A 15,175-nucleotide genomic window follows, 5' to 3' on the forward strand; every position below is an offset into this window, starting at 1 on the left:
TAATTATACTTATAGAGCCAACCAACCAACCAACCAACTAAGTAACTAAAGGACTCTGAATTGAGGGGAGTGTATGTGAAGGACATATAAACAAAATACATCTTTATTTTAGGCGCTGATATGAATGCTCATTTTGTTTAAAGGACTGCTAAACTAAATCCTGTACATTTACATACAGGTAGCAGTAAAAATAGTTCTTTGTGTGTAAAAAAAACCAAACCTGTTTCAAACTAAATAGTCAGAATTTAGATGTTCACAAACAAGCTTAACTGATGATGAATTTGTGTTAAGTTTGAATTTATCACTGACTGGTCATAAAAATAACAGAACAGCATAAATTGGATTCATTGTTGAATGACTTTGAATATTATTTAAGTGAAATCATTTAAGGTTTGAGTGGTAGTGTTGATAGTGCACCACTACACAAACAGAGTGGGAGTTGAACCTCTGCTTTTGCTTATAATTAGTGAACGTAACTATATCAATTCTGACTTGTAAATTCTCCAGGTAAGAAGTTTAAGATTCGAGCTGTACTGTAGTGTTGTACTGTATACTCATTAATCACACACACTTCCTCAAAAGTAGGGCATGCTTTGTGGGTCAAATTAGCTTTCTCCAAGACTGGAAAAGCGGCTGGTCTAAGTTAAATACCAGCCATCATTTATCCCTTTTTGCAAGGATTTTATAGTATCTAGGTCAGCACATGTACTCTAACAAATAATTCAAGGACAAAAGATCAAAAAGGGTGAAGCAGTTCTCAAGGTTTTTTCTAGGTTAGAAGATGAGCGTGTAACTGAAGCCTACAGGATTAAGGTAATCTGGTCAAAGGAATGTTTTATCTCATCATATGCCTCCTCTGAGAAAGCGCAGGCCGTCGAGCGCAGCCTGCTTTTTTCCCTCCAAGTCTGATCCTGGGTTGATGATGGGACAGAACAGAGTGGCCACTGTGAGACAACAAAGTCCACCGCCCACCAGCTCCCCTGCACATTTATTGTCTGGAGGGTAATCAGTTTAATAGTCTAATTAGAATTTTTATAGTGGTAGTCAAACAACACGGCAATAAGCAAAGGTTGTAAGATTCTCAACAAAACAGATGTTCAAATGACAGTTTGATTGAAAGGATATATTTTTATTGTATTTAATTTTTCATGACCCCAATGACATTTCACTTTGTAAATGACATACATGAGCAAACAATTTGGCACTTTCCACACTCTGCTGCATATTTGAACCCAAATTTGAAGTCTATATGCTTTGAGTCTGTAAAGATAAAGAGAAATCCACAAATTCCATCTGCTTCTCAAAAAACACCGAATGTATTCCCCTCTAGCTAATGTAAGTTTAATGACTAACATTTTTCATTTTTTCTAAGTGATAAGTTGACATGTTATCAGTCATGTACTTGTCTCCTGACACGCTCCATTTAAAGGATAGGGTCATAACTTTTCAAGTCTGTTCTAAAACAATATTCAGGTGCCACAATGAACACTGACACATGTTTTTCTTGCTGTAATCATTTTTTCTGTTCATATTGACCATTAAGAAATCACATCACATGCACTGAAAGCACATTTGGAGGAGATCCTCTAATGTCCAGTATGTACAGGAGGAATGATTACAATGAGCAAAACCTGTTTAAATGTTCATATGGGCACCTGATGTTTTAAGACAGACTTGAAAAATTGTGCTGATAATTGTATGGAGTTTTTTCTCTGAAAACAACTGCCAACTGTGGCTGGAAATGATACTGATGAGAGCTGTAAGAATGAACCAAAACAGTAAAGATGTGGGTCACAAAACCAAAACAATGAACTGAGAGAAGCTAAAGTTGTACAAAGAGTTGAGTGGTAATGCTCTATGAGTTCATCAGCGATGCCTTTCACATTACACATAGTCATTACTTATATGAAAATATTGATAAGTGCAGCTTTAAAGTACCAACAGTGAATATGGGGTGTTGTGAAGTGACAGCTTCTTGATGTGACTGCATCAGTCTTTCTTTAAATCTTTTTTTTTTTTCAATTCTTCAATAAAATGCTGCTGCTATAATATAAATATCACCAAAATATGCTTTTATGCCCATTTTCTTCAAGAATGGCAGCTAGAGTCAAAACACACACAGTACAACAGCATTTGGCAACTATACTGCACACAGCTGACCAACTTTTGGATAATTTTATATGCAACCCTTGCTTTCAAATCTATGCCACTGATTGATTAATTATCTCCGTATCAGCTTTATTGTCCTTTATTATCTTTTATTTCTCTAGAAATGTTTCTTTTAAATAAGACTATACAGCTATTTCTCTGCTTTACTGCAGCTGGTGAGAACCCAATGAAAGGGTTTAATCTGGTGTTAGTAGAGATCAAAACATCTCTGAGAGTTGGAAAAACACGCAGCAGAAAAAATGCAAGATGCTGAGGAGGTGAAAGAAGGAGAATGCACACGTGCACAAGATCACTCATGGCCAATCGTGTCCTCGGGATTTCCTCAGTTTTCTCCTCCTCGTGCCAGTCAGGATAAAAACCTCACGTTCACTGAAGCACTTTAGGATATTTTCCACGGGGAAACTCTCACGATGCTGCAGCTGTTGGCATTCCTGGTGGAGAAGCTCTCTCTTCTCTCCAACTTCAAACTTTTTGAGTCCAGTTGGTCGGACGCTGAGGAGAAGGAGTGCCCGGCGCAGCGTGGCCCCCCGCGGCCCCTCCAGAGAGGAGACCTGCTGGAGGTCCCCAGAACCCTTTTCACCCACTACGGCATTTATTTAGGTGACAATAAAGTCGCACACCTGATCCCAGACATCCTCCCTGTGTTCACAAACGACACGAAGCTGATCAGTTCTGTCATAACCAACAAGAGACTCATCCTCGGCTGCATCTACAGGTGCGCCACAGTGCGCGTGGACACATTGGAGGACTTTGCTTATGGTTCCAACATACTGGTTAACCATGTGGACAAAATGATGAAGAAGCCAGCATTAAACAATGAAGATGTCGCCAAGAGAGCTGAGAAACTCATCGGTGCCATCCGCTACAGTCTGCTGTGGAATAACTGCGAACACTTTGTGACATACTGCAGATACGGATCTGCAGCGAGTCGGCAAACAGAGAAGGTAGCACCATACTCTTGATTAAACTAGTGCTGGAATAAATGCGTAGCCTACCCAATGTCATTTAAGTGACTGATTCTGTAAATGGCATGTCTGTATGCTATTAGTTATAGGCTATCTGCACATTTAACCTACTGCATTCCTACAATAGGTGCAGGGACGTAGCAAGGATTTTAGAAATACTGGGACCATGAGGCCCCTACAGCACATTACCTCCCTCAGACATTTTGACCAAACCCTTGAAATAAAGCTTGGATGATTTTTCATATTTATGCAGCTGTTTTATATTCCAACTGAAAGTTTCAAAGCATTTTTCAGACTGCATGTCCTTCTGGTACTGTAGTTAAATTTCTGTATCTATTTTTATCTATTTTTGACATGACTTAAGTGTCCTCAGTAGTTACAGCCCTGGATAGATAAACAGTAATTCAGGCTGTCTGGTCCCCTTCTGTTTTCTTAAAATTAATTTCTCTGCAAAATTAATTTCTCTGCATTTTGTATGTTCATTTAACTGTTGTCCTTGGTGTCCTGATTGGTTGATACAACCCTCAGTGTAGTTCAACTCATGCTTATACTTAATCAGCACAGAAACAAATAAGCTATTTATTCACTCTAGTTTGCCAGATTAGTTTTTGTTTCATCTTCAGGGTTAACTGAGAAGTATTGTTGATAGTAACTGGTTTGGTTTTAGGGAATATAGGGCTGCAACTAACAATTATTTTCATTATCAATTAATCTGTTGATTATTTTCTTGACTAATCAATTAGTGGTTTAGTCTATAAAATGTCAGAAAACGGTGAAGATTGTCGGTCACTGTTACCCAGAGCCCAAGGTGCAACAGTTCACAACCCAAAGATATTCAGTTCGAGATGATTTCAATATTTTTTCTTTAAAAATGGCTCAAAACGATTAATCGATTATCAAAACAATTGTTGATTAATTTTCTGTTGATCGACTAATCGATGAATCCTTGCAGCCCAAAATGAATTCTTGCCAGGTTCCAGCCAATCATACATTTTCTGCAGCTTTGATGTAAAATTTTAAACTTTATTGAGCTATTTCACAGAAAATGTTAAACAAGTATAAAGTAATAAGTGTTTTTCTTTCCTTGCAGTTTTGCGAGTGCCTAAAATCAATCATCAGAGACCAGCGCAGCGTCATTGCTACAGGACTGCTCGGAATGATCTCCATTGTCTGTTTCGGCATGGCACCTTCAACTACATTACCCACAGTTCTTATTCCCTTCACGCTCTGGATGGCTGGTTAAAAAGGAGCTCAGCACAAAGACCTGCAAACAAACTGAATTGTACTTTTACTCGGCAAAGACTGACCGGAAACCTCCTCAGAATAGCGTTTCCTCTGCACTCCATGTCTATGATGCCTTATGAAAATACTTGGTACTTTCATTTTATTATGTAGAGAATGTTGTCTGTTTTGTCTTGTTACATGTACTAATAGTTTACTACGTGCCTTATAAGTGTGTGCTCATAAAACTGGAGGTAAATATGTTAATTCTTTATATAAGAATATAGTTTGTGATTCATTTTTCCTAACATTCATGCTTACCACAAAAGTGAATATACTGTGGCGAAATGACAATAACTGACTATATCTTGAGTATTATCATGTATGTAAAGTTGATATTTTATAGTAGCATACTTAATATAATGTTGTAAATATGACAAATGTTTAATAAACATTTTATTTTTATTTGCGTGCCTTGTGTGAGTGACACTCCAAACATCTCCACCTACATGAAAGAGAAAGCAGAGCACTAAATTCGGGGGATTTGTCATGATAAATTTTGTTATTAAGGAATTAAATCAGTAATAAGGTGTTTTTACTGTACAGTGTAGATACACTAAAAAAATTGCTGAGTAATAATGACACAATTTCAGATTGCATCAAAGCAGTGCCATCAAACTGTCTTTTCATTTCCCTTCCACTTGATTATGTGTGAATTTTGCAATATATTATGATTTATTTAGCTAACTTGACATTTCATTTCATACATTTCTACAACTGTGCGATATATGACCATTTTTATGAATTTACAAATATAAAAGAAAGTGCTGAATAATGATGAAACAAAAAAAACAAACAGTTTCAGTGGTATTATTAAAAAAAACAAAAGCTGTTTATTTGGATGTGATTGTTCAAGATCTGTGACCTTTGAGATGAGGATTTAACTTGTTGCCAAGTCAGCCTTTTTAATGAGGATCCTTGACCTTAATATCCCAGAAACAAGGCCCAAGTTTCAAAATCCAACCACACAGTAGAGTTCTTAGAGAAAGCTCCTTTGTTTCTTTCAAAATCATACTGAAATATTGACCAATATCTAATCCTACTAACCACGCCTGTCCTTCCCAGTTCCAACACAAATAAAACGCTCAGGTGTCGAGCATTGTGCTGCGCACTACAATCATGTTTCTTTACCAACTATTCAACTTTTTCTTTGTAGCGTCCAACAAAGAGGAGGACTCTAAATATGATCTGTCTCTGTACAAGCGTGGTGACCTTTTAGAAGTCCCCAGGACGTTATTCACCCACTTTGGTATTTACTTGGGTGACAATCGGGTGGCTCATCTCATTCCGGACATCCTGCCCGTGATCTCCAAGAATAAATCTGCAATCGCCAAGATGGTGACAAATAACCGTCTGCTTCTAGGGGTTATCACAAAGGTTGCCAGTGTAAGAGTGGACTCTGTGGTAGATTTTGCATACGGCTCAGAGATTCTGATCAACAACATGGACAAAGTGTGCAGCCAGAACCCCTTGGATGGGGACGAAGTGGCTAGAAGGGCTGAGAAACTCCTGGGATCTGTCACCTACAGTTTACTGTGGTACAACTGTGAACACTATGTCATGTACTGCAGATACGGCATGGCTATCAGCTACCAGACATACCAGGTAGGGTTACTGGCTAAAATATTAATATCTGATCATCTTGTAGGATTGAATTAGTCTATGAGGTGTGGTTTACAAACTGTTTCCTGGATATTTATGTCACAGTTGAATGGATTTTCTACAAAAAACTACTTTGCATGATTTATTTTGAACAATGAGTGCCAGATTTATGGAAAGGCTGATTTGTTTTTCTATAGTCATCTTTAATTCTTTAAACTTTTTAAATCCTCACGAGTGTTTCTGTCTCTGCATCTCGGCACATGAGGAAGGTCACATGTATAAGCAAAAAGGTTTAAGGGTCATTCCACGTGTTGGCATTTGAGATGCTCTCAGTTACTTTCAAGGATTTAGAGAAAAACAGATTATTGGATTGTTTGCGTGCAACACTCTCTGTAAGATGGTGTTAATCTAAATGTTCTTATGGAGGTGTGTGACTGAGGAAAAGACTCTTTTTTTCCACAATGACTGGCTTCCTTACTGCTGAAATTCAGACTTAATGACATGTGGTGATATGGAGGATATTGTCACTGCAAAGGGCTGTTTGCTTCAGTCCACTGAGCTGAAAATTAACTTCTCTTATTCATGAGGTGACTAGCTCCATCTAGTGTTACTTTTTGTCCAAATTACTGTCATTCTGGAGGTAATGAAGACTTTCCTCTTGACAATAGACCTCTACTACACCACTAATCTATCATTTACTTCGCCTCGAATCATTGTCTAATGCTCACTCACTCTCTCTCGCAGTTCTGCACAACAGTACGGAAGATTGTATTCAGCAGGATGAGTGCCTATTTGACCGCCCTGTGTGGTATAGGAACCATGCTGTATTTGGGATGTGTGACGCCGATGACAGTTTTACCAACCCTGCTCATCTCATTCACCATCTGGATGGCAGCCTAACGGGCTCCAGTGAGAAAAGACTCTAATTTAACACACTGGTGGTTGCTGAAATGAAGTCCTGTGGTTTTAGCTGTGTGACTAAAGGCACTCCCCAAATATGTTTATATCACTAGGATAAAAATGTACGTATTTTACTGTTTACATTCTTTGAGCAATTGTTGTTTTGTAAATGTCACCTGATTTATTAATTTTATTGTCTTAGGAGAACAAAACTGAATCTTGCAGTAATTTGCTCTTCTAGTTGTGGTGCTGTTATTTGCTTTATTTTAAGTTAGAACTCTAATTTTGTATGCTATTCATCATTAATTTCACAAGGCACTGATATTCAACATTAATCTTACAGCAGCTCATAGATTATAAATGAACTCTGACAAACTCTTGAAGATTGGGATGAAGCTCAACAGAGATATTAAAAAGAAGAGACTGACCTATTGAAACATATTACAGTGATGATGTATGCAGCCAAAATTTATAGTAATGTCATAGTGGATAACTGCAAAAGGTCATCAGTGTGATTTTACACTGACATAATGATCTAGCTTTAACGGATGGCTCGGACAAAGTGCAATAAGTTCGTCTTGTTATGGAACATAGTTCTGATATATCGTATGTCATATGAAAGTGTATTTGGTAGTCAATTAAACATGTATTTCTACCTGCCTCCTGTTGTGTTTCTTGTGTGAAACCTCAAATACTTCTATCATCATCATATCCTCTGTGGTGCACTGAAAGGTTTTGTTCAATTCTTGGATTGTGCCTGATGAATTTTATTTTGCCCTTTACTGCAGAGAATGTGGCCAGACTCTCTGTCATTGTGACAAGAATAGCATTATGCACCGAACAATGTTCCTAAACCCTCTTTTAGCTTTTCCCCTGAGAAATCAAAGCAAGCACGCAAAATAGTCTTTCAAATAAATGGACTGAATACAGAAGATACTTAATGGTGACCAAGGAATAGTCCATTTCTGGGTGATTCACTATTTCAAGAATCTGAGGGTCAGATTTGTAAATTATTAATCCTGCTTCTAGTTCAAGGGGAAATATTTCATGATCCAGAGAAAACACTAAGTGGTGAGCAAGGGGTATCATTAATGATAAATCACTAAAACGTTTTTATAGTTTTATGGTGGTGGTATGTGTCTAGAAAGCTATTATTATTATTTCTTTTTGAAGGGAAGAAAAGGACTTTAATCTGACCTAAAAAGTTGAGAATTAACCCTTTTGTCAATTCTGGTAGGTGCAGTTTGGACTTTAAAGTTGAACACTTGTGCAGCACAGTAAGATAAAAGTGAGGTTTACTCAGTGAGCGTTCAGAAAACAAGTTGGCAAAGGGCTCTTAGTCAGCAAGAGCAAACAGGCCTAAAAGGCAAACAGGCAGGGACAAATCAAAAACAGGCAGACAGAAAAGGAAAAGCAGGCTGGAGTACAGTGACAAAAGCTTTGATGATCTGGCAGAGGACTAGTTTGTGGGCAAGTACTATATATCCTGTATATTCTATAGCCAATTTGGAGGAAAGAACGGCAGGTATGCTGGCAGGTGACAACTGTTATATGGAAAGGCAGGAACACAGAGGCCACTGCTGGACAGAGATGGGATCACTGTAACACATTCAATTTCTGGGTTTCTTATCAATCTTGTAATTATTTGAAAAATTTCAGGACCAGTGTTGTAAATGATTGACTCTGCTTCTGGCCAAAGGCAAAGATGTGATAAACATGCTGCTCAGTTAAGTAAAAATAAGTCCTGTACTCATGTCTGTGCAGGATCTCACTGTACCCTCTTGTTGCAGACATGGCATATATTGATTTTTGGATATGGTGCCCCACATAGAAAAAATAAAATAAAATAAACAAATAAATACATTTTAGATTCTTTTTTGTGAAACCTGTCATGCATTAGGTAATTGTTGAAAAGTTTACAAGTGACACTGTATCTATGGTTCTATGATCACAAGCAAAACTCTTAATAGGCTGTTAAGAAAGGCTTTGTGTAAAGGCAGTCATTTCACACACTCTACTTCACTTCTCACCTTTTCCACTTTAATAACATGCCAATTTTTCTAATTCCTCAACTTAGTTGTCTTATTGAGATCATAATCTCTCAAGAGAGACCTTTGTACGAGGAAAAACATATACAGTTTAAGCATGGACAAATAGAAGATCCTCTGATGGTGTAAAACAATTTATCAAAGTTTAAGCACTTCAGTTTGTTCAGCAGAATACAATAACATTATTATACAATGTTATGAACTGACAAAATAATTTTCACTAGTTTCACTAAAATATGAAAACACAAGTAATGATAATATCTCAACACCATATTACATCAACACATCATGTAAAGACACCTTTAAAAACACATTACTATGTCTTTAACTTGTAGCCCAAGTGTTCAATCTTCTGGTTTATAACTGCCATACATGATGCATGTTACCAAGTGATCATAGCTCCATACTTAGGTCACATGATGACAACTGTGCACACTTTATTGACTGATCAAGACTGTGAGATGCAGTTGAAAGCTCAAGGAAGATAAAGCTCATAAGTGGACCATAATTTTGTCAAATTACCATTTCCAAGGTCAGGTGAACCACATGGTCAACACATACATTTGTATTGAACTCTCAGGAGTTTCTCTCCCTTAGCTCAGATAAATCAAACTGATGTCAGGATGTCCTCCATCAAACTGTACCCTCCACATCCAAGATGTTAAGGATGTAATAAGTCACCGTGATCACTCCGCATCAATTTATCGGTGCCTTGAACCTGAGCAACACAGGTAAAGACCATAAGAAACGATAATTGCCTTGCCATTACATCGAGGCACTAATCCTGCAGAGAAGCACTATGTATTGATTTAAGAGAGGCTGATGTAGTGGGCTGAAGCCCACAAGTTCTATTAAGTGGAGTGCAGGTGCACAGCCCCCACTGAGATTGAAGAGTAACCAGGTTTTGCCACCTCTAAAATTGATGCGCTTTCAGCTTTTAGGCTGGATTTACTGACTGAAATCTGATTTTCATATCTATATTCCCACACGGGTCTCCCTTATTTAGCTGCACATGAATACGTCAAACATGGATCACATGCCTGGTTTAAAAATCAAGTTTCTGTTTCTGTAAGTAGAAAGGAAAGAGTGGGGGAAATCTATAGTGAGAGCACAAACAAACATTCTGTCTCAAGGATAAAGTGGGACCATGTTTATGCTTAGAGCAAGCATAACCATGGTTACAATATCCACCATTCATAAGGGTCATTAAGGGCCCCTTTTCCCCATCATTGTACTTATAGTCCTGACATATATGTTTATTATATGAAATACATGCTGGTTGGAGAGATATTTCATTATTTGACAGTTGCAACTTTGTTTGTGTCTGATGTTTGAGCAGAGCAGTAAGTCACTATGTCTATATTTTCAACGGTTTTTCACCCGCGCCACAGCCTCGAGGGATATTACAGTCCAAACATTCCAACTGTGAAATGGTTCCCACATGATTAAAAGGCAAGTAGTTAAATAATTATCTCCCCTGCAAAAGTCCTTTTGAACATTTCAAGGTTCAGGCCTTTTTTTTTTAGCACGCTGTGACTGATAGTAAACAATGCAAATATTTGCCCTCAGTTATCTTTCTCTGTTTTGAAGGCAGCGTTAAACGCAGTTGGTCACATAATACTTACCGTTCGTTCTAAATCAAGTCATAAACTACATTACATCATGGTGAGAAGGAGCGATGACTAATTGGTGTAAAGCCCCCAATTGTTAGAATCCACATGACCAGTTCAAGTTTAGTGCAAATGCTCTGCCTTCATTCAGTCCTCTCTGATAAACTACCACGTTTCACAAGCATCATGTCCAAAATGTTGATTGTATAATTTATATATGCTGCATTTTGGCAAAATCTTCCATAGCAATGGTGTTCATTTATGCATATGCATGACACTCATATCTACATACAAATTAGACTGGAAAAGGGACACATCATTCATATCTCCAGGTCTATATTTATATTCTGGAGCTCTACTGGAATAACTTTGCATGATTTACATTTGATTTACAAAAAATTGCCAATTTATCTTATGCTGGCTCTTTATGCAGCCCCTCAGTTCAGCCTCTGGCTGAAACAGGCAGTTTTAGCTCCTGTCTCTTTAAGGCCGCCCTCCCAAAGAGCCCACTTTATTCTGATTGGCCAGATCTGGGAAGCTGCCCCTTAGCAGACTTCTAGTAGTAGGATTTCACTTCTTTTTGTTGTTCTTCACTCAAAATGGAAGCTTCTCAAATATATCTGTATGTGTTTGAGCCCAAATGCGATCTGAAATATGTGAATGGACGATGTGGAACAAACTGAGCAAAAACCTTAGCAACAAAGACTACAGATTGGACGGCTGTTTGTGGGCATGCACGAACAATCTGACGTCATCATGAGGAGAAAGTAGAGATAAATTTGCAACTTAAGCGTTCTGAGCAGGTTGAAGCCTGGGCTTTTGACTCACAGGGAGCATTTTTACATATGTTAACCTCAAGTTTTGGAATTTTGACCATGTTTAACATAGACATCTGACACCATAAGAGAATAAAAATAACAGAAAATTGCAAAAAGCATGATATGTCTCCTTTAAAACTGCTCCAAAATCTCAAATTTAGAAGTTGAATACATGATTGAAACATTGACTATGTTTGAACACTTAACTTGCTTTAGTCTTTACAACCAAATTAGCACTATATTGGTTCTGAATATAATAAATGTGTTTCATGATTCTCTTAACATATTTCCTCATATTAAGGCTTCTTCATTACATTAAATGTTCAGGTCATTGTGACCAGTCAGGAAGTTTTCAAAATCAAGAGTCCTCTGAGCAGCATTCTGGGACAAGATTGAATTCAGCTTCATGAATACACACATAACCGTATTTAGAGCAGTTTACCCAGCATTTAAGTTAGTCATTTTTACTTTTTGTTGTTTCATGTTTTTAAAATAAGAAAAAAAAAACTGTCTCAAACACTGCCTATTCTTACATGCAGATGAGCTATCTACAAAATGTCAAACAGAGAAAGTGTAGTAGTTGTTTTCCACAGCTTTATTAAACCCAAACCATAAATATGGCACAGCAGCGTCTGTACTAATTATGATGAATACTGAGGCAGAGAAGTAGCCAACCAGCAGGCAGAAAGACTATTAGCTCTGGCTGTGAGAGAGCAGTGTGGTAATACTCGTCTAATTTGACTACACACACTGGCAGCCCTGCGCATGTGAGAAGGAAGGACAATGCTTTATCGTTATCTGCATGCAAATTTGCGTCAGCTGTGACCAAAGTTTAATCATGATCACCTCATTCACATTCATAAGAGACTCCTTGTCCCTGAAGATAAACAGATAAAGACTGAAGTACACACTCGACGAGGCGTCCTTTAAGTGAAAACTGCACATTCATATGAATAGAGAATACCTTCACTTTTCATTGTATCTGAAACTGGTCTAATTAGTGTCTTGATTAAAAACCTGCAAAAGATCTGACCATACACAGTCTCCATAGATAGATGTTACATGTCTTCACATCTGAATAGACAAGCCTCTTTAAGTAAGTAAGTTTTTAATTTGACTGTTGGAAAATGTTTGTGGAGGCCATTTGTCAATAATCTAAATCAAAAGTCAATGAAACTTAGAATCAAAGGACCATTGATGCACCATGGGATGTGATGTACGCAGCAGGCAAATATAGGTCCTTGTTCTTGAAGTTTATTTATCGACTGCAAGCAAGCAAACAAAAGAATGAAGAAATCATGGCTCCTGCTGTCTCTATTGCCCTGGTAAAAAACTACAGATCCTCACAGTATGCATGCTGATCCTATATCTTCCCACCCACCTACTGTATATAACCTGAGGTGCCCATAGTATTACCCAATCCTCACAAAATAACATAAAATATAAAATATACTAGTAAACTAAAACTAAATATGCTAAACAAGCAAATAGTCAAACTAAACAAATAACTAGCAAAATACAATACTATCAAAATTGAGTCTAAATAAAGTAAATATCTAGAATAATAAGGCAAACAACAAACAAACCAATAAATAGCTTCTACAGTCTTGATGTATAGTAATATTATTTTTAAGGACAACTGTGTTATTATGTCCTCATTCTGATGCAAACTAGCAGTGACACCTTAGTGTTTACCAAAAATGTTGTTAAGGTACATAATAAAACCTCAACCTTAGCTGAATTCCTGTGGAAGCCTTTTCAATGAATGTTTATCTGCATGATTAATATAACTCAGGAGAAAAAGTATAACTGCACAGTGAAAAATAGAGTAAACATCTTTGTAACATGGACAGTGGTTTGCAGCTTTGTAGAGAACAGGGGACATTTGCTCAATAATTTTATTTAATAGGCTATGATTAAGTATCCCTGACATAAGGGCTCTGTGCAGCTTAGCATATGAATGTCTCTGCTGTTCAGAATGATGAATGTGCTGTCGTCCTCTACAGACTCTTTGTATGAGCCATGAAAACTCTTGCAGGTATTTAGGTATGCTCCAGTCATTTCAGATATCACTGGAGAACGATTCTATTTAGCTCGAGGAGATCAATAATCAGTCACTACTCTGTGCTGTCATGTTCAGTTATGGGTGCAGAGCATGTTGTTGTTTAGTGCAGTGACTGGGCAGTTTTACGTAATTTATAGAACATGAGTTGAGACAATGAATTCTATAACCCTGCTATGATTAAGATCAATAAAGCATGAAACTAGAAAACAGATTCAGACTTCCATGCACTGACTTTTCAGTGAAAAGGACATTGTGCAAGAATGAAATGATTATGAAGAATAGACTTTTCATTCTCATTACATTTAGATAGTCACATTTTCTGCTACGTTAATCTGGTGAAATTCTCATTAATCATGAATCAGTTAATCATGATAAACTGGTCACAACACAACACAGAAATGTTCTGTAATTTCTGAACTTCTTTTAAAAAACAGAGATACAAGTTAAAATTAACCTAAATGTTTTAATTTGGATAAAAGTTACATTTATGCTAAAGGCTCCTGCTATTTCATCAGTAGCTTTAAACCATTTACATAACTAACAACGGGAAAAACATCAAAGGAAGCTATGTTTATGTTCAGGTTTATTGAAATAATTCAGTCCTCTAGAATTCGGTAGACTCCACAGTGTCTAAAACTATGTCATAAAATGGGTGTGAACATCTACAGAATCCTCTTTGTAACTGCGCATAATAATTAGAGGATCCTCTTTCAAGCTGCTATGATAAATATTCTATTTTATTAACAATCAATCACTAGTCACTACTTGTATGTGAAGGGAGTCTCACAAGTGATGAATCCACAGATAGTTATCACCCTACTCTGCAGTTGTCTGCTCTATGGACCGTTTAAATGTCTTTTAGCTCATTGTTTGGGTTTTATGGACGCAATGTTAATGTTTTGGTTCACTCTCACTGCTTTCCTCAGTGTCATTGAAACGGACAAAGTTAGAAATTAGCTGGGGAACACTGGAGAATTTAGCCGCTAAAGAGTCTGTACCAGTAATATTTAATTATTGCCTCTTCAGGGTTTTTTGGGGCAACTGTGGTGGCATTTGTAAATGGCTGAAAAGGATCAGCTAGCTGACCATTATGGCATTGTTGTTGTAGAGAAAAGTGATAAAGATGAGATTAGAAAAGGGATTTTGTTGTTTTTGTTTGAGCAAGGTGTGTTACAGAAGAGTGAGTTTTGTCTGGATGCAGCAGAGTCAGCGCCCGTGCCGGTGTCTGCGTCTGCAGTTTGGCTTTTGGCCAGCAAAAAGAGTTGTTAGCTATGCAGTTTGAGCAGGAGAAGTTACACTTAAACGTGGACATGGAGGATAAGGAAATGGACAGGGAGAAGCAACTTGAGCTGGAGAAACTTTGGCAGATGGGTAAAGAGAAAGAGAAGCAACTTGAGGTGGAAAAGCAGCTTGAATTGGAGAAAATTCAGAATTGGAAAAACGAAATTGAGAGCAGTCCAAGTTACAATTAATCAGAGAGGGTAAGCTTCCTCGGGGAGGCGGGTCTAGTACAGAGGATTCTGCTTCTGTTGGTTCTGTAGCAGGTGTTGCTGATGTTGTTGCTAATCTGTGTTTGGTGCCAAAGTTTAATGAGCGAGACCCTGACGCTTTTTTCACTCTTTCTGAATGTGTTGCAGATGCAAAAAATTGGCCAGATTTGGACAGAGTGTTGATGCTTCAGTGTGTCCTCACTGGGAGAGCTCAGGAGGCTTATTCA

General features: G+C 37.6%; 2 protein-coding genes across 2 annotated transcripts; both read left to right on the forward strand.

The window, feature by feature from the left end:
* Positions 1-2,049: 2,049 nt before the first annotated feature.
* On the forward strand, positions 2,050-4,777 carry lrata (lecithin retinol acyltransferase a). The gene is made up of 2 exons (XM_042391763.1): positions 2,050-3,113; positions 4,225-4,777. Exons 1-2 carry the CDS (start codon positions 2,580-2,582, stop codon positions 4,375-4,377), a joined length of 687 nt encoding a protein of 228 aa, XP_042247697.1. The 5' UTR covers positions 2,050-2,579; the 3' UTR covers positions 4,378-4,777.
* Positions 4,778-5,534: 757 nt separating this feature from the next.
* Positions 5,535-6,917, forward strand: si:dkey-30k22.5 (lecithin retinol acyltransferase family protein). Its single transcript, XM_042396528.1, has 2 exons — positions 5,535-6,020; positions 6,762-6,917. The coding sequence occupies exons 1-2, from the start codon at positions 5,535-5,537 to the stop codon at positions 6,915-6,917; spliced, it is 642 nt and encodes a 213-aa protein (XP_042252462.1).
* Positions 6,918-15,175: the final 8,258 nt, after the last annotated feature.

This window comes from Thunnus maccoyii, chromosome 2 (assembly GCF_910596095.1).
Source record: "Thunnus maccoyii chromosome 2, fThuMac1.1, whole genome shotgun sequence".
Classification (NCBI taxonomy): Eukaryota; Metazoa; Chordata; class Actinopteri; order Scombriformes; family Scombridae; genus Thunnus; species Thunnus maccoyii.

What these genes read in the sequence shown, in the direction of transcription:
- si:dkey-30k22.5 (XM_042396528.1), top strand. Translation starts at nt 5,535, where the DNA reads ATGTTTCTTTACCAACTATTCAACTTTTTCTTTGTAGCGTCCAACAAA. An exon ending in TCAGCTACCAGACATACCAG is followed by an intron (nt 6,021 to 6,761) that starts GTAGGGTTACTG and finishes TCTCTCTCGCAG; the next exon opens with TTCTGCACAACAGTACGGAA.
- lrata (XM_042391763.1), top strand. Translation starts at nt 2,580, where the DNA reads ATGCTGCAGCTGTTGGCATTCCTGGTGGAGAAGCTCTCTCTTCTCTCC. An exon ending in CGAGTCGGCAAACAGAGAAG is followed by an intron (nt 3,114 to 4,224) that starts GTAGCACCATAC and finishes CTTTCCTTGCAG; the next exon opens with TTTTGCGAGTGCCTAAAATC.